Source organism: Ammospiza nelsoni, chromosome 23 (genome assembly GCF_027579445.1).
Source record: "Ammospiza nelsoni isolate bAmmNel1 chromosome 23, bAmmNel1.pri, whole genome shotgun sequence".
Taxonomy (NCBI): Eukaryota; Metazoa; Chordata; class Aves; order Passeriformes; family Passerellidae; genus Ammospiza; species Ammospiza nelsoni.
Window position 1 is genome coordinate 4,393,699 of NC_080655.1, and position 27,141 is coordinate 4,420,839.

The window sequence follows — 27,141 nt, forward strand, 5'->3', positions numbered from 1 at the left end:
CACTCCCAAGGTGCTGCTGTGGATATCAGCACTTGCATGAAGAAATTCAGGGAGAATCATCCTTTGGACTTAAAAGGCCACAGGAATTTATGAACTATTTTACAGGAGCTGCAGATAAACAGGAATGGGCTTTCAAGCTTCTTTAGTTGTACTTTAGAGGATCAATATTGCTCATTTTTCCATTTGCTTCTATCACAAGACCTGTAACAACCACGAGCTCCAAACAGAATTATTATTATTATTATTATTATTATTATTATTATTATTATTATTATTATTATTATTATTATTATTATTATTATTATTATTATTATTATTATTATCCATCCAAAAGTACTCATTATCCCTCTTCCACAACTCTCTGCACCACATTTCCCCTTCCCTTACATCCTATTCCCAATTAATAATGCAGATTTCAGATCAGATTCTGCTTCTGGTCCCACATTTCTGCAGAACAGCACCCTACAAACTTCACCAGCCACCCCCAGGTGCTGCTGTGGATATCAGTATGAAGAAATTCAGGGAGAATCATGCTTTGGACCTAAAAGGCCACAGGAATTTATGAACTATTTTACAGGAGCTGCAGATAACAGTAGTGGCTTTCAAGCTTCTTTAGTTGTACTTTAGAGGACCAATATTGCTCAGTTTTCCACTTGTTTCTATCACAAGACCTGTAATAACCATAAGCTCCAACCAAAAATAACACTATTATTATTATTATTATTATTAGTAGTAGTAGTAGTAGTAGTAATAATTATAATAATAATAATAACACTAACAACCAAAAATACTCATTACCTCTCTTCCACAACTCTCTGCACCACATTTCCCCTTCCCTTACATCCTATTCCCAATTAATGAATACAGAGTTCAGATCAGATTTTGCTTTTGGTCCCACGTTTCTGCAGAACAGCCAAAATATTTCCAATCACACAAATTCCCTGTCCCCCACTGCTGCCACACACAGCACTCGGCCCAAATGGAGTTTGGTTTTTCCTTTCACTCTGCCTAAAGGGAGAAGCAGGAATAGTTTCCTATCCAATTTTGGGGTTTTTTTTTCTAGTTTTCCAATCTGGAAATTTGGATTGCCAGTGTCCAGTAAAGCAGGCAGGAAAAGCCTGGCACTGCCAGCCCTGCTCAAAGGGAGATGGGTTTCACCTCCTCACCTGAGCCATTTCTCCCTGCCAGGAGATTCAGGGAGGAAAGAGGAGACTCCCATGGGGTCTCCTGAGCCTTTCAGGAGCTGAGGAGCAGCACAAAGCACTGATAAAAACCCAGCAATGTGCTCAGGGATGGACGTGTAGGAGCTCCAGGAACCTGCCCATGGGAGCAGCACATTGCTGGGAGCTGCAGCAGAGCCCACATGGGAATGCTGTAAATGGGAATTTTGGGACATCCCAGCAATGCTCCTTGTCCCACTGGGAGCCCCAGTCAGTGCAAGACAGGAGGAATGAAACCAAAAACACAACAAGAACCCTCCTGGAGCTCCAGGACCTGCCCTTCCCACCCAAGGAGCCCAGGAGAAGGTTCTGTCCCAGCAGCACACAGATTTATTTCACTGACAGTTACACAACTGCAGGCGCATCTCCTTAAACTGCAAATGAGATCTCCTGATTTGCCCAAGACTTTAAGAACACTAATGAGAGCAGCATCTCTGTAATCCTTTTAAGTGCTTAGGGTGGAGATAAAGCACACTGAGCCAGAGCACAGGCACCAAAGCATGTCAGAAAGCACCAAACTGAGGTAAACTCAGGAGGAAAGTTCATTTTGTTTTCCTAAAAAACAGAAAAGCTGCTAAAAACCCTGCCAAAAATCCAGCAGCAAATCACTGTGGAACACTGCAAAAACCTTCAGCTTTCAAGTGGAAGCTGCTTTTAATTTACCACTCCCAACTCACACCTAAAGCTGCAAAACAAGTATTTTTCTTAATTGTAACTCAGAATTCTGTTAATATTTATAGCTTTTTATATATTTAACACTTACCTACATATATATATATATATATATATATATATATATACACACACACACATACACAAGTTTAACACTTCCCAAGGGTTATGATTCTCTGAATGCATCTCAAAACAAGTAATTTTTTCAACAGTTTCATCTGGAAGTAGTTTCAATAAAACAAGTATGAAAAACCTGCTTAGAATTGCTCTCTCCAGGCTGACATATCAATACCAACAATACTAAAATACGGCCAAATTTCAAGGATGGTTGATTTTTCTATATTTCCAGTGTTGCAGGATCAAAACAGAGACAACATGTCAACTCTTTGCCCGCTGTCCCCACTCCAGCTTGATATTCAGGAATTCAATGTGTGTTCAACTCATACCCATTGATTCAGCACCAGAACAAAACTGGAATTTTCTGAATCTTCTTTGCTCCCTACCCACCCTTCTGGGCATTTTCTTCTGGAATTCCCTCAGATATTTGAGACCAGCTGTACAACAGCAAGGTTCCCTGAGCCAGTAAGAATTAACCTGTTCCCCCACCAAACCCACCTACAGCCATCCTCTTGATCTGGATTTTTAGTTTTTGTTTACAAACACTCAGAAGCCTCCAGCCCTGAGAGAGAAGGAGAAGGTGGGGTGAAAGAAAAGGGGAACACACACAAGGAGCCAAGGAAATTCATCTACTGCCTAAACCCAAAGCAAAATAAGGAACTGTTAGAAGAAGCACCACACTGAGGGCTCCAAATTCACTCAAAATAAACACATCACAGCCCAACCCAACCACACTGAAATCTCAGAGAACAAAAAGCAATAATGGAATAATTAAAGAGAGTTATTGATCTGAATGAGGATGGCACAGATCTGATGAGATCATGGACATGAACAAGGGAGGGCAGATCATGCACAAGATGTATGAAATCCAAAAATCCCTTTGCACCTCAGCAGCACCTTATGGATCCTCTTCCTCACTGGGACATCACAGGGAGTCTTTCCAGCAGTTCAAATTAATAAATTCAAAGTTTTTTCTAACATTGGCCCCAAACACTTGTGTTCCTAAACACCTCTACTTACACACTAGAATTCCTGTAAGATTCAGCTCTGATGTGTAGCACAAAAATCTTTATCAATTTTTTAGATGTTTCATAACATTTGGAGTACTAAACTATATAAAAAAAGAGGATAAATAAGTAAGTTTGACCTCAATACCCTAAAATAAAATGTTTGAAGTATTATGGACAACAAGTTGAACAGCAGCCAGGAGCAGATCCTTCAAAGGACAGCAATGTGTCCCAGGCTGCACCAGCAGGACAAGGAAAGCCATCCCTAATTGTGGGAATCAGAAAAACAGAAACTTCCACTCAAGAGTTCGATCTGCAGCCTTGGGAAAAGCTTAGATTGATGTAAAAATAAAATACACAGAGACTTAGCAGAAAAATCATAAACTTATGCTTCTATAGTTGTAAGTAAGAATATGCCTTAAGTAAATGAGAAAATTTATTGACAAAATTGTGAAGTGTTTATAGTGTAGGGGTGTGGTTGTACAGAATAAACTGAGAGTTTAGAAGTTCTAATAGAAACACAGGTGGGCCTGTGAGTAAAAAGCCCATTAGATAAAAGTATCTGCAGAGCAGTAGAAGTAAGTAAAGGTGATAGGTCAGGAAAGCAAAACAAACCCTGTAACAACTGTTTATTGGGTCAGAAATTTCTATATTGCCTAATAACTGAAAAATCTCATGATTGCTCTTGAGCTATGGCTGAATGCTTGCTCCTCTAAAATCTCACAGAATCTGAGAATGATGTTCACTGAGCAATAAATTGTTTTCGCTTGAAAATAGTTCCATCCCTTCATTTTTAGCAGTGACAATGATACCTCCTCCTGCTCAGCACCCCAGGAGACCACACTGGGCCAGTACAGGGCTCCCAGTATGGAACCACACTGGGCCAGTACAGGGCTCCCAGTATGGAACCACACTGGGCCAGTACAGGGCTCCCAGTATGGAACCACGCTGGGCCAGTACAGGGCTCCCAGTACAGGACAGCCTCCCAAACTGGGGCAAACCCAGCAGTGGTGAGCCAAGGGCTCAGGGCTGGAGCTCACAGGGGTGAGGAGAGACCTGAGCACTGCCTGTGGGGCAGGGGCAGAGCCCAGAGTGCACAGCAAGGGATGGACAGCATCAGTGGCACTGCTAAAAATGAAAGGATGGGATTATTTTCAAACTAAAATGATTTATTCCTCACATAAACATCAGTCTCAGAGGCTGTGGGATTTTAGAGGAGCAGGCACTCAGCCATAACTCAAGAGTAATCACAAGTTTCTTTGTCACAACCCGATATAGAACTTTCTAAGCCAACGGACAGTTGTTACAGGGTTTATTTTGCTTTTCTAACCTATCACTTTTTCTTACTACTGGCACACTGAGGATACTTTTGTCCAATGGCTTCTGCCTCACTTGTACACAAATGCTTCTGTTATAACTTCTAAACTCTCAGCTTATTCTGTACAACCCCACCCCTACATGATAAACCCTTCACCCTCTTATCAATACAGTTTCTCACTTACATAAGGTATATTCTTAATTACAGCTATAGAAACATAAATTTATTATTTTTCTGCTAAATGTCTGTGTATTTTATTTTTACATCAATCCAGGCTTCTCCCAAGGCTGCAGATCAAACCCTTCAGTGTCTGTGGAAGTTTCTGTCTTTCTGATTCCCCCAGGCCAGTGGCAGCAGGAACAAAGGGATTTCTGCTCCCCAAGGAGGATGTTCCAGCACTGCTCACCCCAGCACAGCTGGAGGAACCTCCTGTCACTGCTGTCACCAGAGCAGCTCTGGTGGGGCTGGGGCTGGGCACACCTGGCCCTGCCACCCCATGCGATGCCCACTCCAACCAGTTTGTGCCACAGAATGGCTTTAAATTCTGCTGAAACACGGGAGACACGACGAGCACAGGCATGAAACCATCACATCATCCCCTGACAATCCCTCCCAAAACCCAATTTCTGCTGAGCAAGCAGCACCATTTGAGATATCTGGCTCCACACAGCCCTGGGCTGGGGGCAGGAGCACACTGATTCCCCTACAGAAGAACTGAGTGGCTGGAGATAATTAAAGTGCTCTCAGATGTTTACACTGTTACAACTGATGCCTCAGGTTTAACTCTTGTATTTTTCAGGTTCTGTGCTGCTTTAGTGTGTGGGTTTGGGCTTTTTATGAGGGGATGCAGAGCTCTGCGCACAGAGTAGGGAGACAAAACAATTCCTGCTCCAGCTGGGGACCAAGGACAAATGATCCAAATCTCAGCACCAAGAGCACAAACAACATGGACTAAAGAGAGAAAAACAAGGATGGGACTGCATGGGATGGAGATGTAATTGGACAATGAACTCCAAGATGCAAATGGAGCAGAACTTATCAAAGTGAGAGACCCCGTGACCAGTTGTCCATTTTGTGGCCATTTGGGTTCATCCTGGGTTCATTTTGTGACCATTTGGGTTCATCCTGGGTTCATTTTGTGACCATTTGGGTTCATCCTGGGTTCATTTTGTGACCATTTTGTTTCATCTTGGGTGCAGCCCTGGCTGGGCTCTGGTGCTGCCCAAGGTGGATCCATTGAGGCTTTTAATAAATCCCAGCTTTATTCTTTAGCTCTGTCTGGTCTCTCTGTCCCAGCTCAGCCTTCTCAAGGCATCACAACGACAACAAAACTTCTCAGCTGAGGAAATATTTGCAAGCACTTGTGCAATCCAGTAACTCCAGGGGCTCAGGCTGGGCAGGGATCACCCTCTCAGGAATGAATCTCTGCCAGGTCCCATTGATTGGGTGACAAATCCAATAGTAGTTACTCCATAATATTGTCCATAATATTTATTTCTCTTAGCACTGCAATGGTCCAAGCATGTTTCTTCACAGCCATACATCAAAACCCTGCTCTAATTTCAGTGGTTAGACCTTGAAACAAACCCTCACAGGTCAAGGGAGTGATACAATCAGATTGAAATCTGTCAGAGTAAAAATACATTTTAAAAAATTACCTGCATTCAAGGTCTGCTCCTAGCTCAGCTTTTTGTTTTTTGAACAATCCTTGACTATACTGCAATTATCACACACTGAACTGACAATACATTATATTTAATAATGAAAAAAAAATTACAGCTGCCACAGATATTAATTCTTACAAAAATAACACATACCTTAATGTTGTCTGATGGATATATTTCACAATACACTATTAATTTAGACTGAAATTTAAGTTTCACAGCAAGATTTTTACTAAGTCCAGAATATGAACTGAACATTTTCCAGGACTCCACATATATTCTTGAGCCTCACTTATGAGCACAGGAGAAAAGTAAAGAATCAAAAGAGTTCAGGTGATGTCTACTCACATCCAGTTTAATAAAACTTAAGGTGCTGCATTTACACAGCTTAAAGAGCCTTATTTGATGCAGGAATTTTCATTCTTTTGGACTGAAAATACAATAACCATCACCAAACTCAGTGTAATGACATGCCACATCCTCATACACATTAGACACATTTTTTCATTTGCTCCTTTCACAGCAAATTAAAAAAGCAAAAAACTTCATGTGTGCTTAATACAACACAGCAACACTGGGTACAGGAGCTGAATTCAGCTGAATATCAAACCCATTTCTGGGTAGTAAATGTGTTATTCCTCAGTTTACACACACAACCAACTGTGGAGGTTTTGCAGCTCATTTGGCTTTTCAGCCTAATTGGAATTGTGACATTCCCAAGGAGCTGGGAGAGCCCCACGCTCTCTCTCCTGAGATAATCTTCTTTAGAGAGATTGGAAATATCTCATCCAGGCAGTGAAACCACAAAACAACCTCACCTCCAGGAGCTGGAGCAGCAGTGGGTGCAGGAAAAGTTGTTTTACAGTATCTGTTACAGTCTGAAATCTGGTTTTTTTCCAGAATACTGTGATATAAATGCAGGTATTTCTTTAAATAAACTATTCAGCCTGAAAGGAGGAGTCCAGAGGACAGCTGAAACACCACTACAAAATCATCTACCCACCAAATAAAATGCACATTCTCATAACCAATTAAGAAATTAAACTGAAAATATGATACTTTTCATGTTAAACAAATGTATATTTTTTAAACAGATGAAACAAGAATCTATTTTTTCTCTACATAAATGTAATCAACATCCATCCACCAAATAAATGCACATTCCCATAACCAATTAAGAAATTAAACTGAATATGAGATGCTACTTTTCATGTTAAACAAATGCTTATGTTTTAAACATATGAAACAAGAATCTATTTTTTTCCCCACGTAAATGTAATCAACACCAAAATAAACCTTTTTCACCAGCAAAACAGGTATGACCCACCACGAACTTGTTTTTAACACAGCAAACCACAACTTCAGATAATTCTTTTAAGCTTTAGTCAGGGGTTCTCTAACTTTTAGGAATTGAGATCATTTTTCTGCCTTCTTTAGCAGTGGCTCTGAAGGGAGTGGGAGCCTGGCAGGGGCAGAGATGCTGGTCCAGACCCAACTCTCCAGGAGGGCACAGGAGATGCTGTCACTGAGAGAAGTTTTTCCACAGTTTTTACCCAATAAATACACATATCTACTGTTTTAAATCCTGACAGCTCCCACTGAGCAAACTCTCAAACTAAGAAAGCAACCAGGAAAATAAAATTTGTACTTTTCTGGTTTATGTGAAGAGATGCTGAAGGATAGCAGGGACACAATCCAGCAGTGAGAGGCTGCAGCAAAGTGTAACCTGCCTCAGGTACAGCTATTCTCTTTAATTCTTCCCTCATGAAAAAGCACCTGCTCGTCCTGAAGGAGACTTGAGAATCAGCAGAAGTGGAAGTAACACTTCACACTTTGTGACTGCCACAAGAGGGAAGGAACCTGTGTGACTAAGCACTGTGGTGCCTCTCAGGAGGCTCAAAAATGTCCATTTTATGTCTGATTTACTGGTAACCATCTCCTGTGCCACTCAACTGATTCCATGCCCAAGGTGCACAGAGCTGCCCACAAAAATGCCTCTGCTGCTCCATGGCTGGTCAAGGCCTCTCAGGAGGCTCAAAAATGTCCATTTTATGTCTGATTTACTGGTAACCCATCTCCTGTGCCACTCAACTGATTCCATCCTGAAGATGTAGAGAGCTGCCCACAAAAATGCCTCTGCTGGTCCATGGCCTATCCTTAGCTGAGGATGAGCCAATCCTACCATATTTCAGGGTGTACTTTTAATCCCAACTGGAAAAGTACCAAATATAAAAGAAACAAATTTCTCCTTATAAGTCCTCGAGGAGATTCCCTCTAAAAATTGGAAATATTTGCATCCAGCCAAATTTTGGCCCAAGAGCATTTCCTAATTTCCTAAGGAAACAGAGATTAAAATACCCAGAGATGTTAGCATGTAGCTGCCAGTTCCTGTGCTCGTGCAGGCTGAGGTGGCACCACAGCTGGATCCACAGCTGGATCCACAGCCCTACAAGACAATCCCACAACAGTTGGGGTTGGAAGGCACCTGTGCAGATCACCCAGTCACCTGGAGCAGGTGACTCAGGAATGTGTCCAGGTGGGTTTGGAGTGTGTCCAGAAAAGGAGACTCCACCCCTTCCCTGGGCAGCTGCTCCAGGGCTCTGCCACCCTCCACAGCAAGAATTTCTTTCTCATTCAGGTGGAACTCCTTGTGTCATAATTGATGGCCATTGCTCCTTGGCCTGCCCTGGGCACCAGTGAAAGGAGCCTGACACCATCCCCTGACCCAGCCTGGAAATATTCCTACACATTGATGGGATTTCCTCAGTCTTCCCCTCTCCAGACTAACCAGGCCCAGCCCTGCAATCTCTCCTAACACCAAAGATGCTCCTGCACCTTGCTCACATCGCCTAAAACTTTTTATTGAACTCCTTCTACACCAAAGCACACCAACAAGAATTCTTACAATGCGTACAACAAGAAGTGATATTCCAGTTTGTACCCAGTGGTTCCCGTACCTGTGGGGAAGGCACCTCCCACAGACACAGCAGGACTCAGATAATCCTGCCAATTGCTAACAAAATAAACCCTGCTCCCAAGTTCTGTGTCTGTCACTGGCAGATCACTGCCCTGGCAGGGTGGGCAGGCCCTGGCACAGGTGCCCAGAGCAGCTGGGGCTGCCCCTGGATCCCTGGAAGTGTCCAAGGCCAGGCTGGATGGGGTTTGGAGCTCCCTGGGATGGTGGAAAGTGTCCCTGCCCATGGCAGGGGTGGAATGGATGGGCTCTGAAGTCCCCTCCAAACCAAATCACTCTGTCACTCTATGATATAACACAAAATGTAGAATCTGGAATTTACAAACATGGTTCACAAAACCATCTGAGCGCTTTACTGAGTGCATTGGCAAACTGTGTTTAATACATCATCTTTTTAACACCAATGAGCTTCCTAAGATCACATCCTAGATGGACTTCTGAACAGTCTGGATGAAAAAATCTCTACCAAGCCAAGTTAATTCCTTCACTGGGGAACACAGGAAGGGCTTGAGTGTAAAGATGTCACCAAACAAGGTCTCCCTGACCAGAGAGCCCATTTAGGACCTGCAAAACCACTTACCAGGGCCCTACTTTGCTCTGTACACACAGCCCGTGACTCACCCCATCTAAAGCTCCTGAACCTTTTCAATCCCATCCCTCAACATATATTAGAAAAGAAAAATCAAACCCAAGCTGTGGTTCTGCTAAGAGCAGGTGGAAGGAGCAGTGTACTCCTGTTCCCCGGTATAAATTCTGTAGGGGCAGAGCTGACAAACAGCACTGGAGGTTTTATCTCAGTGCTCAGCAAAGCAGGGGCAGCGCACACGGCGTTCCCACCTGGGCAGGTAACACTGCAACAAGAGTGAATCTCAATTCACCCAGACACGTTTCACCCCAGCAGCTGCCCACCCCCGCTGTGTCACCAACACAAAACACACAGGGGGAGAGAATGACAGAGTATTTGGGGTTGGAAAAAGCCTTTAAATGTCACTAGTGCAGCCCCCCTGTCACAGGCAGAGACATCTCGCATTCGAGCAGGTTGCTCGGAGCCTGGTCCAGCCTGACACTGAAATGTTTCCACCACTCCCTGAGCAATTTGTTCCGATGTTTTAACACCCTCATGGTAAACATTTCTTCCTTACACTTCATCTAAACCGATCGTGCTCCAGTTTAATACCATCACCCCCGGTCCTATCGCAACAGGTGCCGCTAAAAACTCTGTCCTTATTTTTATTAGACTCCCTTTAGGCACGGGAAGGGGCTGAGGGGTCTCCGTGGAGCTTCCTTTCTCCAGAACATCCCAATCCCCTCAGAGCAGAGCTGCTCCACCCTCCCACCAACTCTGCCCGCTCCAACAGGTCCGGGACGGAAAGCCCCGGCCGCGATCCGCGCTCGCGCTCCCAACAGCTCCCGCTCCCCGCCGATCGCAGCCCCCCGATCGCGGCCCCCCGCGCTCCCGGACAGCCCCGGGGATCCCCGCGCTGTGTGCGGGATGTCCCGGAGGAGCCCCGCGCTCACCTTGCTGCACGTCGCCGTTGGCGCCGCCGGGCACGGGCACGGTGAGCTGGCGCTCGGGCTCGGGCAGGCAGCGGCGGCAGAAGGAGTGCAGGCAGGGCAGCAGCTTGGGCTCGGCCTCCCGCCGGCTCTGCAGGCTCTGCGCGCACACCGCGCACGTGTCCAGCAGCGAGAACGGCCCCGGCGCCGCGGGCGTCAGCGGCGGCACCGGGCTGGGGCCGGGCCCCGCCGCCGCACCGGGCCCCGCCGCCGCCTCGGCCTCGGCCTCGCCGCCGCCGCGCTCCGCCGCCGCCGCCCCGGGGCTCTCGCGCTCCTCGGGCGGCGCGGCGGCGGACGGCGAGCCGGCGGGAGGCTCCAGGGAGCCGCCGCCGCCCGGCGCGGCCTCGGCGGCCGCGTCCCCGCCGCCACCGCCTCCTTTGTTTTCCGCCATGTTTCCTCCTTTGAACCCGACCCCGCTCCGCGCACGCTCCGCGTCACCGCGTCACCGGGCGGGACCGGGCGGGACCGGCGCCGCGCACGCGCGCGCGCTCCCGCGGCAACGGCGCGGCCGGGAGGGCGGGTTGTTACGTCACGGGGAGGCGGAGTTCTGTGCCCAGGACTGAGATTCTATTGGGCGGTGGCGGCGGTAGGGGCGTGGCCACGTCCCCTCGGGAACGCCCCCGGGAACGGATCACCGGGAATAGGGAATAACGCACCGGGAATAACGCATCGGCAATAGCGCACCGGGCTGGGAGTAACGCACTGGCCTGGGAATAACGCACCGGGCTGAGGAATGCCCCATCGGGAGGGGGAATAACGCAGCGGGAACAGCGCACCAGGCTGGGGAATAACGCACTGGGCTGGGGAATAACGCACTGGGCTGGGGAATAACGCGCAGGGAACACCGCACCGGGCTGGGAAATAACGCACTGGGCTGCGGAATGCCCCATCAGGAGGGGGAATACCGCACCGAGGTGGGGAATAACCCTTTCGGACGGGAAATGACACACACAGGCTGGGAAATAACCCACGGGGGAGGGGAATAACCCACAGGGGACGGGGAATAACGCGTGAAGACGGGGAATACCCATTGGGAGGGGGAATAACGCCCCGGGAATAACCCATGAGGACGGGAAATATCCACCGGCATGGGGGAATACCCATTGGGGAGGAGAATAACCCACCGGGATGGGGAATAACGTCACGGAAAGGGGAATAACCCACCGGGAATAATGCACTGGGGTGGGGCAATGGGGCACTGGGACAGGGAATAACCCGTTGGGATAGGCAACAAAGCACTGGGATGGGGAACAGCCATGGGGAAGGGGAATAGGGCACTGGGATGAGGAATAATGCACTGGGATGGGGAATAATGGACCAGGATGGAGAACAGGGCACCAGGATAGGAAATAGCAGACCTGGATTGGGAATATCCCATTGGGATGGTGATGGGCAATGGCACATTGGCATAGGGAAAAGGGCACCAGGACATGGAGCAGTGCATCAGCACGGGAGTCAGAGATGGGGACGGGACGGGGCAGTGGGAGCAGCCCTGGGATGAGGAACAGGGCAGGAGGTGGCAGGTGGCAGCAACTCTCTGGCCACAAAGAGGAACACACAACTTTCCCAGGCCTTTCTGGGGAAGGCTGTGAAGAGATCAGAGAAGAGTGAGAAACAATTCTTATCTTCTCTTACTGCACCTGGTATTGTGAACATGTGAGATTTGTTTACCAAAGGGTGGTTTCTTAATTAGCCAATGGTGATGGTGTTTGGACAGGAGGACCAATTAGGTCAACCTGTATCGTAAATATAGGATATTTGTATATTCTATTTGTATATTATCTGTCTATAAAAGCCATGGGTTTCTTAATAATGATATTATATGATATGATATAATGATTGATCAGCCTTCTTTCCATCATGGAGTCAATGCTAATTATTACTCAGCTGGGCCTGCTGCAGTGACAGTGGCACCAGAGTCTCCTCTGTGGGCACTGCACAGCCCCAGTGCTGCATAGACTTCCCCACCCCAAATTCCAGATTCGCCCCACTTCCCCTGCAAGGGATTCTCACCTGGCCCAGCCACCTCCTCCACAGCTCTGGGCTTTGGACATGAAGCAGAAACCAGAGAAATAGCAAAACAGGATTTATTAAAGGTGTAGGGGAAAACACAACACAAGCAAGCTCCTGCTTTAAGAGCTCCTGCTTTAAGTATATAAAAAGTGAAACAATTCACAGTACATTTAGTGGTGGCTGTGATACATTTAAACAGGATGTTCAGAGTCCATCCTACCTCCTCCTAGAATTTAAAACAAGGAAAAGAAAGGATGGAAATATCCTTTTGCCACCTCACACAACTGCAGCTAGAGGTGTCTACAGACACAGCATCTCCAAAGTGTGTCTGGTTTGTAGTTCTTAACACATGCAGCACTAAGGTATGTCAGGATTAATTCACTGAAAGTCTTGCTGGATATTCTCCTTGTTTGCCTCTCCATGCTGCTGCTTGATTTGTGAAATTTCATTTTCCAGCTGCACAATGGTTCGTTCAATCTCATAATTTTTACTGACAAGAGAGACCCACCTGGAAGGGAAAAGAAATAAAAAGAGCCTTTAGGTGTTATGTAACACTCCTCTGGAAAAAAAATCAAAGACAACCATTGCTCCAAAGCAAGCAGAAACACCAAATAAAGCAGTATTCTTCCTAACACATGACAATCCTTAGTTGACATCAATGGTCATTGGAACAACCAAAGTGACAATGAGTAATTATTAACCCTGTTAAACCTGAAAACACAAAAATATTCATGACTAGACTCATCCACCAACTGCCAATATTGAGATAAAGAAGAGCTTAAAACAATTGAGGAAATTTGAAGCAGCTAATAAATATACCCTCTTCCCACCTGTTGATTCACTCAACCTCAGCAAATACAATATGGAACCAAACTACAAATACTTTTAAAACACCTCCTGCCAAGCAACAGTATTCCACAGCAGCTCCAAAGAATCGCTGAATTTCAACTGGAGGAATAATTTCAAGTAAATTTGAAGCAATGGAGAAAGCTGTGGAAGGGCTAACAGAGAAATGTCAACACTCACGTGGATTCCATCTCTCTCAGCTTAGCCCCAGCTGTGAGCTGCATGTTCTTCCTCTGCCAGTTCAGGTCTTGAATGTTTTTCCTGGGGAGAAAAAGATGTATTTTTATTTCCTCATTTCTTTGGCATCTGCAGTACCTGCTGCTAATTTCCAAGTACACTCAATCCCTAGAAGTACAGCCAGAAAATATTTGTGTAGCCAGGACTGTAATGACAACATCCAGATGGACAAATCTCAGTACAGGGCTTACAGTACTGAGATAAATAAAAATAAAAGGTTAAACCAAACATCAGGGAAGATGTTCTTACAGAGACAACTGCACATTAAATTATCAGTAGTAAATGAAATTTTACTACTGGTATTTTCAGGGAGGATTCCACAAATCCAGAGCAGAGATTCAAACAAACCAAACACAGAATTCTGAGTAGAACAGACATGATGAATGTAACTGTTTGGGGAGAGCAGGGTCACATTTCTTAATTATTGTTTTTACTGAGTCTTTTTCCCTGTGACCATGCGAGCCAGCACATACACCTTCCTCTGTATAGCATGGGGGGGAGAGAAAGGTTCACTTCCAATTTCAGTACAAAAATCTAAATAAGAATGACCCACCTCAACTTCTGAAGCTCTTTCTGGGCTTGTTCTATCATATGAACCAGGTGCCTGATGACAGAATGCAAGCAAAGCATTAAAAACACACAAATGGTAAACCAGCCCCATTTCACCTGACATTTAACTTCTCAGAGCTCAGGATCCAACAAGTCCCTGCAGCACCTTGGCCCAGCCAGCAGATCCTTTACCTGCCTCCTTTCTCCTGAGCTCAGGAACCCTCTGCCTTCTCTCAGTTTGGAATTCCTTTTGCCTACTCTTTTATCTAAGGTTCAGCCAACCCTTCTCAGAAGTGAGCATTAAAATTCTCTGTCTGAAATAGCCCCAGTGCTTCCTGCAGCCACACTCTACAACCTGTTCTTGGCTTTTGCAGCAGCTTTATTACAGCTCCAGGCTAAGCCCAGGATCTGTAGTAACTCATCTTCATTTCCACTACTGAGTTATTCCTTCACAGGATATCACCAGCCTTAATTAACACCCACTATCATCAACAATAACCCACAACATTCAAGACAGGGATGTATTAAAACATACACTGTTTCTTGGCCACAGAGACAGCTTTGAGATCATCCTCTTCTTTCTCTTACAGGGGTTCATCTATTCCAGACTACATTCTAAAGACCCCCTCTGGATTTACACCCAATAAATACACAGAAATTAAAGACAGAACTTGATGTCCAGCCGAGCAGCTGAGGCCTTACTCGTTGTACACCTTCCAGGCATTGCAGCCGTGCTGGGACATGAGCTCCAGGTTCTCGATGCGCACGGCCTGGTGCTCCAGCTGTGCCATGGAATTGTTCACACACTCCTGCCACGCCGTGATGTCGTTCTTCTGCCCCGAGGAGGGCGCGGGCAGCTCGTACCTAAAAAGGGCACGGGCTCACCTGGGGCACCGGGCACGGCTCACCCGGGGCACCGGGCACTGCCCTGCCGGTCCCACTCACCTCTTCATACTGAGCAGCTCCAGGGGCTGCCGGGCCGCCAGGCGCTCGAACTCGTTCCGCATGATCTCGGTCTGCGGGGAAGGCAGCGGTGAGGGACGGGGAGCGACACAAGCGGGGTATGGTGGGGAGGACGGGGACAGGACACAAACGGTAACGGGGGAGAGACACAGGAGGGGTACGGCGGTTGGCACAGGGGAAGGACGGGGACAGGCAGGGTCAGTCCCAGCCAGGTTACCAAGTGGGGACAAGCGCGCTCTGGGGGTACGGGGAGCTCTGGAGCCGCCTCCGCTCACCTCGAAGGCGCTGTAGTCGTGCGCGGGCAGGTAGCTCAGGTAGTTCTTGGTCGGCCGGTACCGCCGCGTCTCCTCCTCCACCAGCGCCGCGGCCTAACGCACACGGGCCGTCAGGCAGGCGGGCAGCCTGCCCGCCGCCCCGACCCCTCCCCGCCGCCGCCCCGGCCCCGCACGCACCGCCTCCCGCACGCCCGGCGCCTCGTAGCCCTGGTCGAAGTAGGGCAGCGCGTCCACCACGACATCGCCGGCCACCAGCCCCGGGCCCGACATCTTGGCTGCGGGCACTGCGCGTGCGCACTTACGTCACGCCCGGGGGAACCGCACACGGCTCGGGCGCAAACCCCGCCCCCAGCGAGCAAACCCCGCCCCCTGCGAACAAACCCCGCCCCTTCCCGCCCCGCCCCTCAGCCCAGGCCCCGCCCCTCCCGGTGACTCCGGTCCCGCCGCTCCCGGAGCGTTTCCAGCCCTGCCCCGCCCCTACCGGTGTAATTCCGACCCTGGGCCTGCCCCTCCCTGCCAGGCCACGCCCCCTTAAGGAACTGAGACACATGAAGGGTTGGATCGATGAGCTGTTATTGATCCATGGAAATGCTTATTGGTCTATTGGTCTATCTATCGATCCATGAGCTGTTATCAGTCCATGAAACTCATTATTGATCCATGAGCTGTTATCAATCCATGGAACTGGTAATGGATCCATGGGCCGTTATCAATCCATGGAACCCAATATTGATCCATGGGCTGTTATCGATCCATGGAACTCATTATCGATCCATGGGCTGTTATCGATCCATGGAACTCGTTATCAATCCATTGGTTGTTATCAGTCCAGGGAACTGGTTATCGATCCACGAGCTGTTTTCGATCCATGGAACTGGTTATCAATCTCTGGGCTGTTATCAATCCCTGTGCCGGTTGTTCCCACAGCACACTCGGAGCCCCTGGCCCAGCCTGGCCCTCCCGGGGCCCAGCTCAGTCTGTCCCAGGCAGGGTCTGTGGTTCCCCCTCCACCGCTGTCCCGCAGCAGCACCCGGTCACTTCTTCTGGAGGAACTTCATTTTACTGCCTGCAGAGAAAAAACAGCATTAGGAGCTTTAGGTGAGGGTAGGGATGCCCTGGCACAGGGTGCCCAGAGCAGCTGTGGCTGCCCCTGGATCCCTGGCAGTGCCCAAGGCCAGGCTGGACAGGGCTTGGAGCAGCCTGGGACAGTGGGAGGTGTCCCTGCCATGGCTGAACTGCTCCCTTCCCACCCAAATCATTGTGGGATTCTGTGAGCTGAAGCCACTCCAGGACTCATCAGGCTGAGAAGCTTGAGGTGGAAAGCCACACATGGGCACCTCTGCCAGCAGACACAACTTCTGTCCCCTGGGCACATCCTCAGCCAGGACCAAAGTTAAGGAACAAGCTCTCAGAGCAGCAACTCCCACAGATTTTATCTAAAGATACAAAAGCTTAAAGAGAAAAGAAAAATCTTACGCAGTGTTCAGTGTCCCCTGGAACAGTAAATGTAAACAAGGGAACCCAGGTGCAGAAGGAGAAGAAGGAGCCTTCCTCTCCTTCATAACAAATTAATTATTTAATAGATACAATTAATTTTTTTTAAAAATTAACAATAAACAAAAGCAAGGGGTCCTTTACCAAGACTGCGAAGGATTTTGTTCATTCCAGTTCGTTCTGTCTCTGGAATACGCTCCAAATACTCCAAGGCACGGACCTCAAAAAGGCCTAAAGAGAAAAACAAAATGAAAAATTAAAAATCACTCACCAAATGAGTTACTCCATCTTTTAGCATGTGGCACCATGATTAACAAGGTCACAAAAGGAAATCCTGTATGCAGCGTGTGTAAGCTGCAGGATGAAGGAGAAAGGAGAGAGATGCACAAATTCTTTGCTTTATAAACTGAATTATTTTGATTAATTACAAGGGCACAGGGCACATGACATTCTCATTAACCAATCTAGTCCAAGATACAAATCCTATAGCATTTACATACAGCCTATAAGAATCATTACATTACCACACTGCTACATTTTAAACCCTAAAATCTCCTCTTTGGGCCCTTCTGCCAAGCTGTAGGGTCTGCTCTGACCCTTGGGCCTGTCTGCAAGCAGAGGGTGTTGTTCCATCAAAAGGGGATCACCTTCAGCTGGCCACACCATTGTTTTCCAGTTGTTCAGTAACTGAGGGATCTCAAAGCTTGCTTTCATTTCAATCTCACTTATAGTTTCCATATTCTCAAAATCTTTTGCCAGGCAATCATATTTATAAGGCTTTCGTGTTTCATCTTCCCCAACACTGGGAAAACCCTGGGAGAGAGCTGTCTCTGTGTTCAGAGGATATGTGGTTACCACATCTGTTCAGAGGATATGTGATTATTACATCTAGCCTCTGTTCTAGGTGAGGCTTTGTAGCAGGCCCAGGTCCCGCAATGCCTCCGTGGTGTTCAGCAGCCTAAGACAGGAAATGCCAAGTCAGGGTGAATGGGCCAGAAGCCCCTCTCTTCCACCTCTGGACCCCTGCTTATCTCTCTGTAACCCTACAGGTCCATTTTCCTTTAACCCTTGCTATTGGACAACTTCTGATCCCCCTGTACCCTCTATAAAGAGCTGCTTTTGCCCAGTTTGGCAGAAGAGCTGTCACTGGGAACCTTCACAGAAGAATCAATAAAGATTCTCCTGTGGAACCTCACACAGACTTCTGTCTCTCCCTGGGTCTGTCTAAGGCACCGAGCAAGCTGAAGGGCTGAAATCACAATGTGCAGTGCATTGAAGTGAAGGGAGACGACCATCCGATTGACGCATCGAACTCCAATTTATTGATCGATCAGCCACTTTATATAACAGTGTTAATTAACTTCATGCAGATTGCAAAATCCAAGCTCACGATAGGCTAACAGAGAAAACTCTAACCACTCCTTTTGTTTTACAATACCTATAATTGTTTATTAAAAACAGAACCAGTGTTCCCACTGTGATATGAAAGGTTCCCAAAACTTCCATATCTGTTCCCAGGGTGCCATCTTTTCCCAGAGAGGGTGTTTTGCTTGTTATGGGAAGACTGTCTGAGAACCTTATTGTTTATAAGTGATGCATGAGAGAGCCTAATTGTTTATAGAATCAAGTCTGGGAACTGCTTTAGGAACTGCTTTACAACTACCTTTTACTTTTCTCTCAACTGTATGCCTTCATGGCCTTTTTCTTTAAGCCATGCTTGAACCAAACTCTCCACAGCAGTGGGGAGACACTCTCTGGTACTGAGGGCACCTAGGTTGGTCACCTTTGCAGCAGAAGGGACACCAGAGACATTGGCAGAAGATAAAAGGGGTGACTCTTAGCAGGGGTTAATCCAAGGTTGTATTCCAGGAGTCCCAAAGGAGCCCCTACACCTCAGGGTAGAGCCCTGACATCTCTTGCTGGGAGCCCTGGAGAGGTGCCAAGGTTACATTTAAAGGGAGGGGGAAACCTAAAGTAGATAACATTTTACTGACCAAAAAGTGACCCTAAGGGGTGGGTACTGAGGGATGGACATTTAGGACAGCTTGAAGGGTTGACCCCTGGCCTCTGGCTAATCACTCTACATTCTGGACCAAAAACTTCTAGATGGAGGGGATGGGATGCTTAGTGATTGACAGAGAGCCAGGGTGGGGATTTGGGGATGATCCCAACAAAGGAAAATGATTACACAGGTAAAGGGAGGGGGGTACAATCTGGAATAAACCATTCAGGAAAAATACAGGGATACAAAACCAAACTATTACAAAGTATAAAAACACACTACAACAACAATGAGCTGATAATCGCTAAAGAGCTGATAATCACTAAAGAGCTGATAATCACTAAAGAGCCCCCCTTCCAGCCCTGCCTGCTCCTTCCACCATCCCAAACTGGAAAATCCCCCGGGACTGGGGTGTTCTGTGCAGGCAGTGCTGCTTTTCAGTGTGAATTTGGTTTGAATCTGGTTTGATTCAGCACAGGGAGCCCTTCCAGGGCCTGTCCAGAGCTCCAGAGCCAGGCTGGAACAGGGAAAAAGCTCCAGAGCAGCAGCTGGGGGGTGAGGTGGCTCTGACATGCAGGGAGTGAGGCTGGATGGTGGCGGGGAATGAAGCTGGATGGTGGCAGGGAGTGAGGCTGGATGGTGACAGGAGTGAGACTGGATGGCAGCAGGAGTGAAGTTGGATGGTGGCGGGGAGTGAGGCTGGATGTGGCAGGGAATGAAGCTGGATGATGACAGGAGTGAGGCTGGATGGCGGCAGGAGTGAGGCTGGATGGTGACAGGAGGGAGGCTGGATGTGGCAGGTGGATGGCGGCAGGAGTGAAGCTGGATGGTGACAGGAGGGAGGCTGGATGGTGGCAGGAGTGAGGCTGGATGGCGGCAGGAGTGAAGCTGGATGGTGACAGGGAATGAAGCTGGATGGTGGCAGGGAATGAGGCTGGATGGTGACAGGAGTGAAGCTGGATGGTGACAGGAGTGAGGCTGCATGGTGGCAGGAGTGAGGAAGGTTGCCTGTGGCTGAGAACTGCTTGGGAGCTCGGACAGCCTGCCCCAAACAGGACTGTGCTATCTGCGACCCCTGCAGCCTGCTGGGGACACCCCCAAACCCACCAAAAGGCCACAAGAAGGCTCCACAAGGCCTCACCTTTGGCCAGGCTCTTGCTGAGCTCGCGGTCCTGGATGAAGCCGGCGAACATCTGGGTCTCCATGAAGCAGTGCAGGAAGTGGCGCACGGTGCGCGAGCCGTGGCTCTTGCGGAAGGGCTCGCGCTGGAACACGCGCTGGCCCTGCTCCGTCACGCTCATGTGCAGCGAGTAGTGCCCCACGATCTCCACAAAGAACTGCACAAAAGCCTCCGAGACCAGGGAGTTCAGGCTCGTGGCACCTGTGGGGAGGACATTTGGCACTTTGGTCATTGCTCTCTGTCCCAGATCGCAAGGCAAGATGTCAGGATGGATTCTGTTTGCCATCTGTATGGCAGCTGTCCTCTGTTCAGTGGGCAGTTTTCCTTATCTCTTCCACTCCTCCCTCTGGGGAGACATCTGCTGATAACAGCTATTGAATGTCCCTGCAGGGCTTATAAGAACTGCAGCATCCCATTGGGAGATGTGAGCCCAGAGGGAGGAGCCAAGCATTCCTACCCAGATAGAATCTGGAGATTCTGGAACACCAGCACAGCTTCTGCACTGGATTGCCCAGAGGAACAGCAGCTGCCTCTTCTTCCCCTGGATCTTCAGAGGCAGAGACTGCACCTTTCTCCAGGATCCCTGCTCCAGCAGAACCAGCCCTGACACTGCAGGAGGGCTGAGCCACAATTCCAATGGGACTGCTGCCAGCATCCTGACCCACAGGGTGTCAGGTTGGGTTCTGACTCTGTCAGTGCTGTTTTTAGGTTACTGCATTATTTATTTTATCATTTTACTTTCTTTCCTATTGACGAACTGTTATTTCCTGTTCCCATATTTTTTGCCTGAGAGCCCCTTAATTTAAAATTTATAGCAATTTGGAGGGGGGGTTACATTTTCCATTTCAGGGGAGGCTCCTGCCTTCCTTAGCAGGCACCTGTCTTTCCAAACCAAGACACTCTCTATCAGCTTCCCTGGGTGTGGATTGAAGGCACTTGAGAGAGTAGTTCATGTCTGGACTCAGGTGTTTATTATTTCTTATCAGCAAAACAGTCTCACTACTGTGAGTTCTGCAGCTTTTCATTAGCAAAGCACAAAATGGCCAACAATCTCTTGTTACCAGGTCTTTTAAGGCTGAATTATCCAGTTAAGAAATAACACCTAAATTATTTTCCCTTTTAACCCAGTAACTGATCCCAAAGAACCTGCAGTGTGGACTTTTCTGTCCAATTACAAAATACCACCCAAACCCATGGACAAGAAGAAAGAAGGTAAAGAAGAAAAACCTGTATCTGCCCTCAAACCTCCATCTTGCTTCATATTTGTTATTATATTCTAAAACCCCAAACTCTACATTTTCCACCCTGTGACATTACACACTTCTAACCATCTCCACACCTGTAATCCCAGTGCTATTAATCAATTTTGGAAGCCTTCTCCACAGCCTCAGGTCAAATGCTCTCTGGTGAGTCTGCGCCTTTCAGCACAGAAAGTTTAAAATTCTCAGCATCCAGGGTTCAACTGGATACAATAAAACTCAAAGCACAAAGGAACTGATGCTGTTGGCCTAAAGGAAACTACAGTTCTGCACACACAAATTGTAAAAAGAGGAACTGTCAGCACACCAAAAAAACTTCTCACACATTCACAAGACGCTCTCAGCAAGACCACAGAGAAACAGCTAAAATGTCACTTTTTAGCATTTAGTTCAATTTGCCCATTTTTATCAACTCCATGGTAGAGATCTGCTAATGGGAAAACATTTTTCCACAGAATTTTTTCCACAGAAAGTACCTTGTGTGTCATTCTGCTCGTGTGACAGGATTTCACTCCGTTCTTCCAGGATTTGTATAAGTGCAGCCTGCAGTTTGTGGGGCAGGATCTCATCCTCATCTGATACCTACAGACACAAACAGCCAAGGAAGGACTTCTGTGTTATTCTCATCAGCAGAAGAACCAAGGGGTAGATTAGAAATATTCATATCATGCCTAAAGCAGTTAGAGAGGAGTTATTTTGTGATATATATTACGGGAGAAAATACATTTATCTTGCAGCCACAGAAATTAAACACATTTGCTCAGCATGCCCCAAGTAGATTTTATTAGAGTCACACACACAACTGGCCACCACACAGACTCAGGCTTATTTCACCAGTAAAAAACACAAAACCCATAAAAGTTTGCTGAGAAAACACAACAGGTCTCAATAATATGATTTTAAAAAATCCCCCATTCCTTTAATACCTTTCTCCAGTTGCAGGCTGCAATGCAAAACAGAACAGTGAGGCAAGGAAAAGGAGAAGCAAATATCCTGAGCTAGTAATGAAATCCCCAGCACTTTTATAGCAACTTGTCTGGGGATGCAGAAGCACTTTTGGGGAAGTTCAGCAGAGAAGCCCAAGCAAACTGTGATAATTTGTTCCCTAGACTGTCACTCCTGGGGAAAACAAGAACCCAAACCAACAAACTTCCCCCAGCTGGAGAGAGAGGAGGAAGTGCTGTACAGAAGAGGGAGAGACAGACAAAAAGCAGCAGAGATTCTTAGGGATCCCCTTCACATAAAAAAACAAGTAACAGTTTTTAAATTCAGCTCAGCTAAGCAGCATCTTTGGCTTTGCAGAACTCTCCACCTCAAACTTGCAACAAGGATTTGTGAGCCTGTTCCCTTCTCTGTCAGTTCAAAAGGATTACAAGGTATTTCTTCAGCCACTGGAGTCTCCATATGAACATCAGCTTCTCCTCATTTTTTTTTTAATTTTTTTTTCCTGGCATAAACCCACAAGTTACTGGTACTGTTATTTCACTCACCTCTTGCAAGAACTTGTCAGCACAAAGATCAACAATCAGAACCTGGGGAGACAGAAAACACACTGACTCATAACCAGGTATGTTGCTGTATGGAAAAAAAACCAGGTTTTAATTTGTTTTTTTAGATGTGGGATGTTTTTTAAATAGGGCTGTCACACACAAAACCCAAGTTTTGCATGGGTGCAGCCTGTCTCTGAGAACAGTAAATATTATTTATTTTTGACAGTGCTGGAACATCCTGACATTTATCAAATTCACCAAGGGGCTCAGAGAACTTTGAGAGTTTATACTCAGACAGAACGCAGAGATTATTGCAGAGAGGTCAGCCTGGAATAATCACAGTCTGTGTCTCACAGATCCTCACCTCCTCTATGGGCAGGTCCCAGAGCTGTGGCAGGGAGCAGGAGAGGATGCCAATGAGGAACGGGGTCGGAGAGCACACGATGTCGATCATGGACGCTGGCAGGACAGGGATGTAGGTGTGCTGCCAGGTGAAGGGGTAAAGGGTTGCCACTGCAGCGTGCCCACATTTAGACAGAGTGCTGGAGAGGTGGGACAAGCATAGGGAGGGTGGTCAGTATCTCCTTCAGGGCAGGTGTCACTTGTGTACAGCCTGTGTATCAGCAGAGGCCCCATGCACCCAGCTCTGAACTCAGTTATGGGGAACTAAAACCACCATCAAGCCAAGCTAAAGAGGCAAAAAGGAAACATTTCCTTATCTCCTCTTGTGTAAACAGCATAATCCAAATTCTAGGCACGCCATGCTGTGTGGGGAGTGCAGAAGGTTTTCAAATGGAACTGCAAAACTAGACAAGCTTGGACGTGGGACAGGTCCAAACACAGAAGAAACAATAACATCCACTGACAGCATCCCTCAGACTCATCTTTACCTTAAGTTGTCAGCCACAAAGATGACCCTCCTTTCCAGCAGGAGGGAGGCAAACACCCGGATGGTGTGGGACACGCTCAGACACTGCAAGAGGCACTCAAAGTCCACGTGCTCCAGCCTGGAGTCCAAGGGGCGGCACAGCTCCATCACCTGGAGCACACAGACACAGGGAGAGCTGGAGAGCAGCCCAGAGAGGGACCCCAGCCTGAGGCAGGGCCCACCAGCTCTGTGGGGGCCTGAATATATGTATTGTTATAACAACAACAAGAATACAACAACTGAAGTATAGTAGGAGTCCTTGTGAATATCTAGATTATATTTGGAGGGTCCTAGCTACTCTAAATGAGTCACAGCTGTGAAGTCCTTAGCTGGGCAGCAGCTGTGGCTCGTAAAGATAGCTGGGATAAAAGGGGTGGGTCAAGAGCCCAGGAGGAGCCCCTGAGAAGACGGGAAGGACTGTGCTGCAGAGAATGGAGAAGAGCCCCAGCAGAGAGGCAGGAACAACACTGCAGTGAAGATTACAACACAGCTCCTCCTGAGGGGCAGGACCAGGGACAGGACCCAGGGAAGGGCTGGAGCTGTGCTAGAGGAGATTTAGGTTGGATTTTGGGAAAGGTTCTTCCCCCAGAGGTTGCTGGACACTGCCCAGGCTCCCCAGGGAATGGGGACAGCCCTGAGGCTGCCAGGAGAGTTTGGACACCAGTGGCATTTTGGGGTGCCAGGAGTTGGGCTCAGTGATCCTTGTGGGTCCCTTCCAGCTCAGGATATTCTCTGAATACATGATTTTAAAGAGAATCCCATGACCCAGACAGCTGGGGAAGCACAGAAGAGTGCCCCAGAAGCTCTTCATTAAGAAGCAGGGAATCACTTCCATGGCAGATGATTCCACAGCAAACACATCTCTGGGACACCCTCCCTTCCAACTCCAGGATGTTTTCTTCACACCAGGGACAGGACCCAGGGAAGGGCTGAAGCTGTATCAGGAGAGTTTAGGTTGGGTATCAGGGAAAGGTTCTTCCCTCTCCAGAGGGTGCTGAGCACTGTCCAGGCTCCCCAGGGAATGGGCACAGCCCTGAGGCTGCCAGGAGAGTTTGGACATCACTCTCAGGAATGCACAGGGTGGGATTTTGGGGTGCCAGGAGTTGGACTCAATGGGCAAGGAGCAGCACAGAAGAGTGCTGCATAGAAGAGTGCCCCTAGAAGCTCTTCATTAAGCAGCAGGGAATCACTTCTATGGTAGATGACTCCACAGCAAACATCTCTGGGACAGCCTCCCTTCCAACTCCAGGATGTTTTCTTCACACTAATTATTTCCAGGCACCACTGTGCAGTTTGCCAAGAGCCTCTGTACCCCAGAGAGAGCAGGCAGCTCAGCCTGACCTGTGTTACCTCATCTCCTGCTCCTGGCAGGAAGCTCCTGACGGTGATGGTGCGGCCTGGGGCGGGGAACGGCGCCTCCATCACGCTGCGCATGAAGGGGTGCACCAGGGCTGGGGACATCTCCCTCCTCTTCTCCACCTCATCCAGGATCTGCAGGGACACACACAGAGCCTCGGGTCACTGCTGCTGCTGGTGACATTCACATTCTCTGAAAAAGATCCCTGCACCCAGGGTTTTTCTCCTGGGAAGCTGAGAAACCTCAGAGAAAAGGAAAACAATTCTCATCTCATTTGCTTCTCCTGTGTTTTGCTTGTCTGGAATGTGTTTGGAGGTTGTTTCATTGGATTCTGGTGTGAGGTGTTTTCACTCTTTGGCCCATCAATGCCAAGCTATATCAGGACTCTGGAAAGAGTCACGAGTTTTCAGTATCATCTTTTAGCCTTCTTTAAGTCTCCCTTCTGTATTCTTTAGTGTAGTTTAGTTTAGTATTCTTTAATATAATATAGTATTATAAAATAATAAATTAGCCTTCTGAGAACATGGAGTCAGATTCATCATTCCTGGGCATTCCCAGCAAATACAACAGCTGCTGAGCAGAGGGGAGAATCCACCAGAGCATTCCCATGGAGAAGGCTCCAGCACAGACCCACTGCCCTCTCCCACCTCACTTGAGACCTCTGTGAAATTCATCTCAAATGTCTGAACAGTCAAACAGGAACAGCTTCCTGTGAGCCCAACTCTCCAGTCTCCTGCTACTGGAAGGAAATGTCTTGTGTGTAGTAATCAAATTCTCATTATTTAGAGGGGTTAGGAGGAGCAACACCCATCCCTCTCAGATACCTCCCTGAAATGCTGTTCTAGAAACTCAGTGCTCCAACAATCAGAACCATCTTTCATCAAAGCTTGTCTCTGTACTCTGCTGCAGTAACTGCCCTTTATCTGCAGTCCTCACCTCCTTATCTCCCCTCCTCATGGTGCTACAAAAAAACAGGGGAGACCCAACACCATCCCAAACTAATTTTCCATTTCCAAGTCACAGAAGAAGAGGATGAAGGGGCACCCTCAGTAACACCAGGTATTAGAAGGCCCTTCCTGCAGTAATTGCTGAAGGATTTGTGCATTGACTGACAAGGCTCAGCACCGGGATTTTATTTCCCTACTCAAAGCAAAGACAGAGAGGAAGCACCACTCTCCTGGGATGAGCTGCAATCACTAAGCCTGCCAGAAGCACCCAGTCACTCTGGGGAGCCCGCAGGCTGTCAGGGCTCAGGAACAGGCTGTGCCAGCTCACCTTGGAGAAGAGGTTGAAGCAGCCCAGGCGGCTCACGATGCAGTACACCTCGGGCAGGCGCTTCCCTTTCCCTTCTGGCTGAAAGGCAACAGCAACAGTTCTGCTGAGAACAGGGGGGCAAGGAACAACCCAGCACCCACACTGCAGCTGATCTGAAGAACTCCTTCTGCTGCAGCCCCCCCTACACTTATGACTATGAAGGTTCTCAAGGAACACCCAGTTCCAGGAGCTGGTTCATGCCCAGAGCGCATTTCGCTATTTCTGAGCACCATCGTGACTCTTCCCTCTGTATCCCAAGGGCTGGCACCACCACAGCAGCACAGGATGGGCAATCCACGTGGGAAAGCAGCCCTGAGTCATGTCCTGACAGTGCTGAACCCTCAGCCCTCCCAGAGATGCTCACCAGGAGCTTCCTGCAGTACCCGAACCAGCGGCTGCCGTCCTCCCCCGTCAGCACGAAGGAAAAGGTTTCACTGGGGAGCAAGGCAGAGTCAGGGTTAAATTCACCACACAGCTCAGGGAACAGAGTGACAAAGCACACACACTCCTTCTGGTCATGCTGGCAAGGGCCAAAGCATGATTTCAAGGACTTTGGGATCTGTTCAGGGTAAAAACTTGCACCCATGAGCTTTTCCATCTCTCCTCTATCCCAGCTCCTCTCACTGAGCTTTTCCATCTCTCCTCCTTCCCAGCTGCTCCTGACTTTTCTGCTCTACTCCTTCCCAGCTCCTCTCACTGAGCTTTTCT

General features: G+C 48.0%; 3 protein-coding genes and 1 long non-coding RNA gene across 4 annotated transcripts in view; 1 reads left to right on the forward strand and 3 right to left on the reverse strand.

Annotated features, from left to right (window-relative positions):
- The window catches only part of TRIM33 (tripartite motif containing 33), a 47,331-nt gene extending 36,414 nt beyond the window's left edge, over window positions 1–10,917 (reverse strand). Inside the window, exon 1 of the mRNA XM_059487883.1 lies at window positions 10,491–10,917. Within this exon, the coding sequence (XP_059343866.1) occupies window positions 10,491–10,917 (427 nt within the window). The remainder of the gene's footprint in view (window positions 1–10,490) is intronic.
- Window positions 10,918–11,195: 278 nt separating this feature from the next.
- On the forward strand, window positions 11,196–14,852 carry LOC132083296 (uncharacterized). Its single transcript, XR_009419911.1, has 2 exons — window positions 11,196–11,440; window positions 14,762–14,852. It is a non-coding gene; the product is annotated as an uncharacterized LOC132083296 (long non-coding RNA).
- On the reverse strand, window positions 12,600–15,723 carry BCAS2 (BCAS2 pre-mRNA processing factor). The gene is made up of 7 exons (XM_059487921.1): window positions 15,587–15,723; window positions 15,410–15,502; window positions 15,117–15,187; window positions 14,874–15,035; window positions 14,176–14,226; window positions 13,566–13,646; window positions 12,600–13,047 (listed from the first exon to the last, which is right to left on the reverse strand). The coding sequence occupies exons 1-7, from the start codon at window positions 15,677–15,679 to the stop codon at window positions 12,918–12,920; spliced, it is 681 nt and encodes a 226-aa protein (XP_059343904.1). The 5' UTR covers window positions 15,680–15,723; the 3' UTR covers window positions 12,600–12,917.
- Window positions 15,724–15,965: 242 nt separating this feature from the next.
- DENND2C (DENN domain containing 2C) overlaps window positions 15,966–27,141 on the reverse strand; it is a 29,821-nt gene continuing 18,645 nt past the window's right edge. Inside the window, exons 12-21 of the mRNA XM_059487920.1 lie at window positions 26,798–26,867; window positions 26,395–26,472; window positions 25,104–25,253; window positions 23,725–23,873; window positions 23,199–23,376; window positions 22,835–22,876; window positions 21,821–21,926; window positions 20,047–20,286; window positions 17,048–17,134; window positions 15,966–16,475 (exon numbers count right to left, since the gene is read on the reverse strand). Coding sequence (XP_059343903.1) covers window positions 16,444–16,475; window positions 17,048–17,134; window positions 20,047–20,286; window positions 21,821–21,926; window positions 22,835–22,876; window positions 23,199–23,376; window positions 23,725–23,873; window positions 25,104–25,253; window positions 26,395–26,472; window positions 26,798–26,867 — 1,132 coding nt within the window. The 3' untranslated portion in view covers window positions 15,966–16,443. The remainder of the gene's footprint in view (window positions 16,476–17,047; window positions 17,135–20,046; window positions 20,287–21,820; window positions 21,927–22,834; window positions 22,877–23,198; window positions 23,377–23,724; window positions 23,874–25,103; window positions 25,254–26,394; window positions 26,473–26,797; window positions 26,868–27,141) is intronic.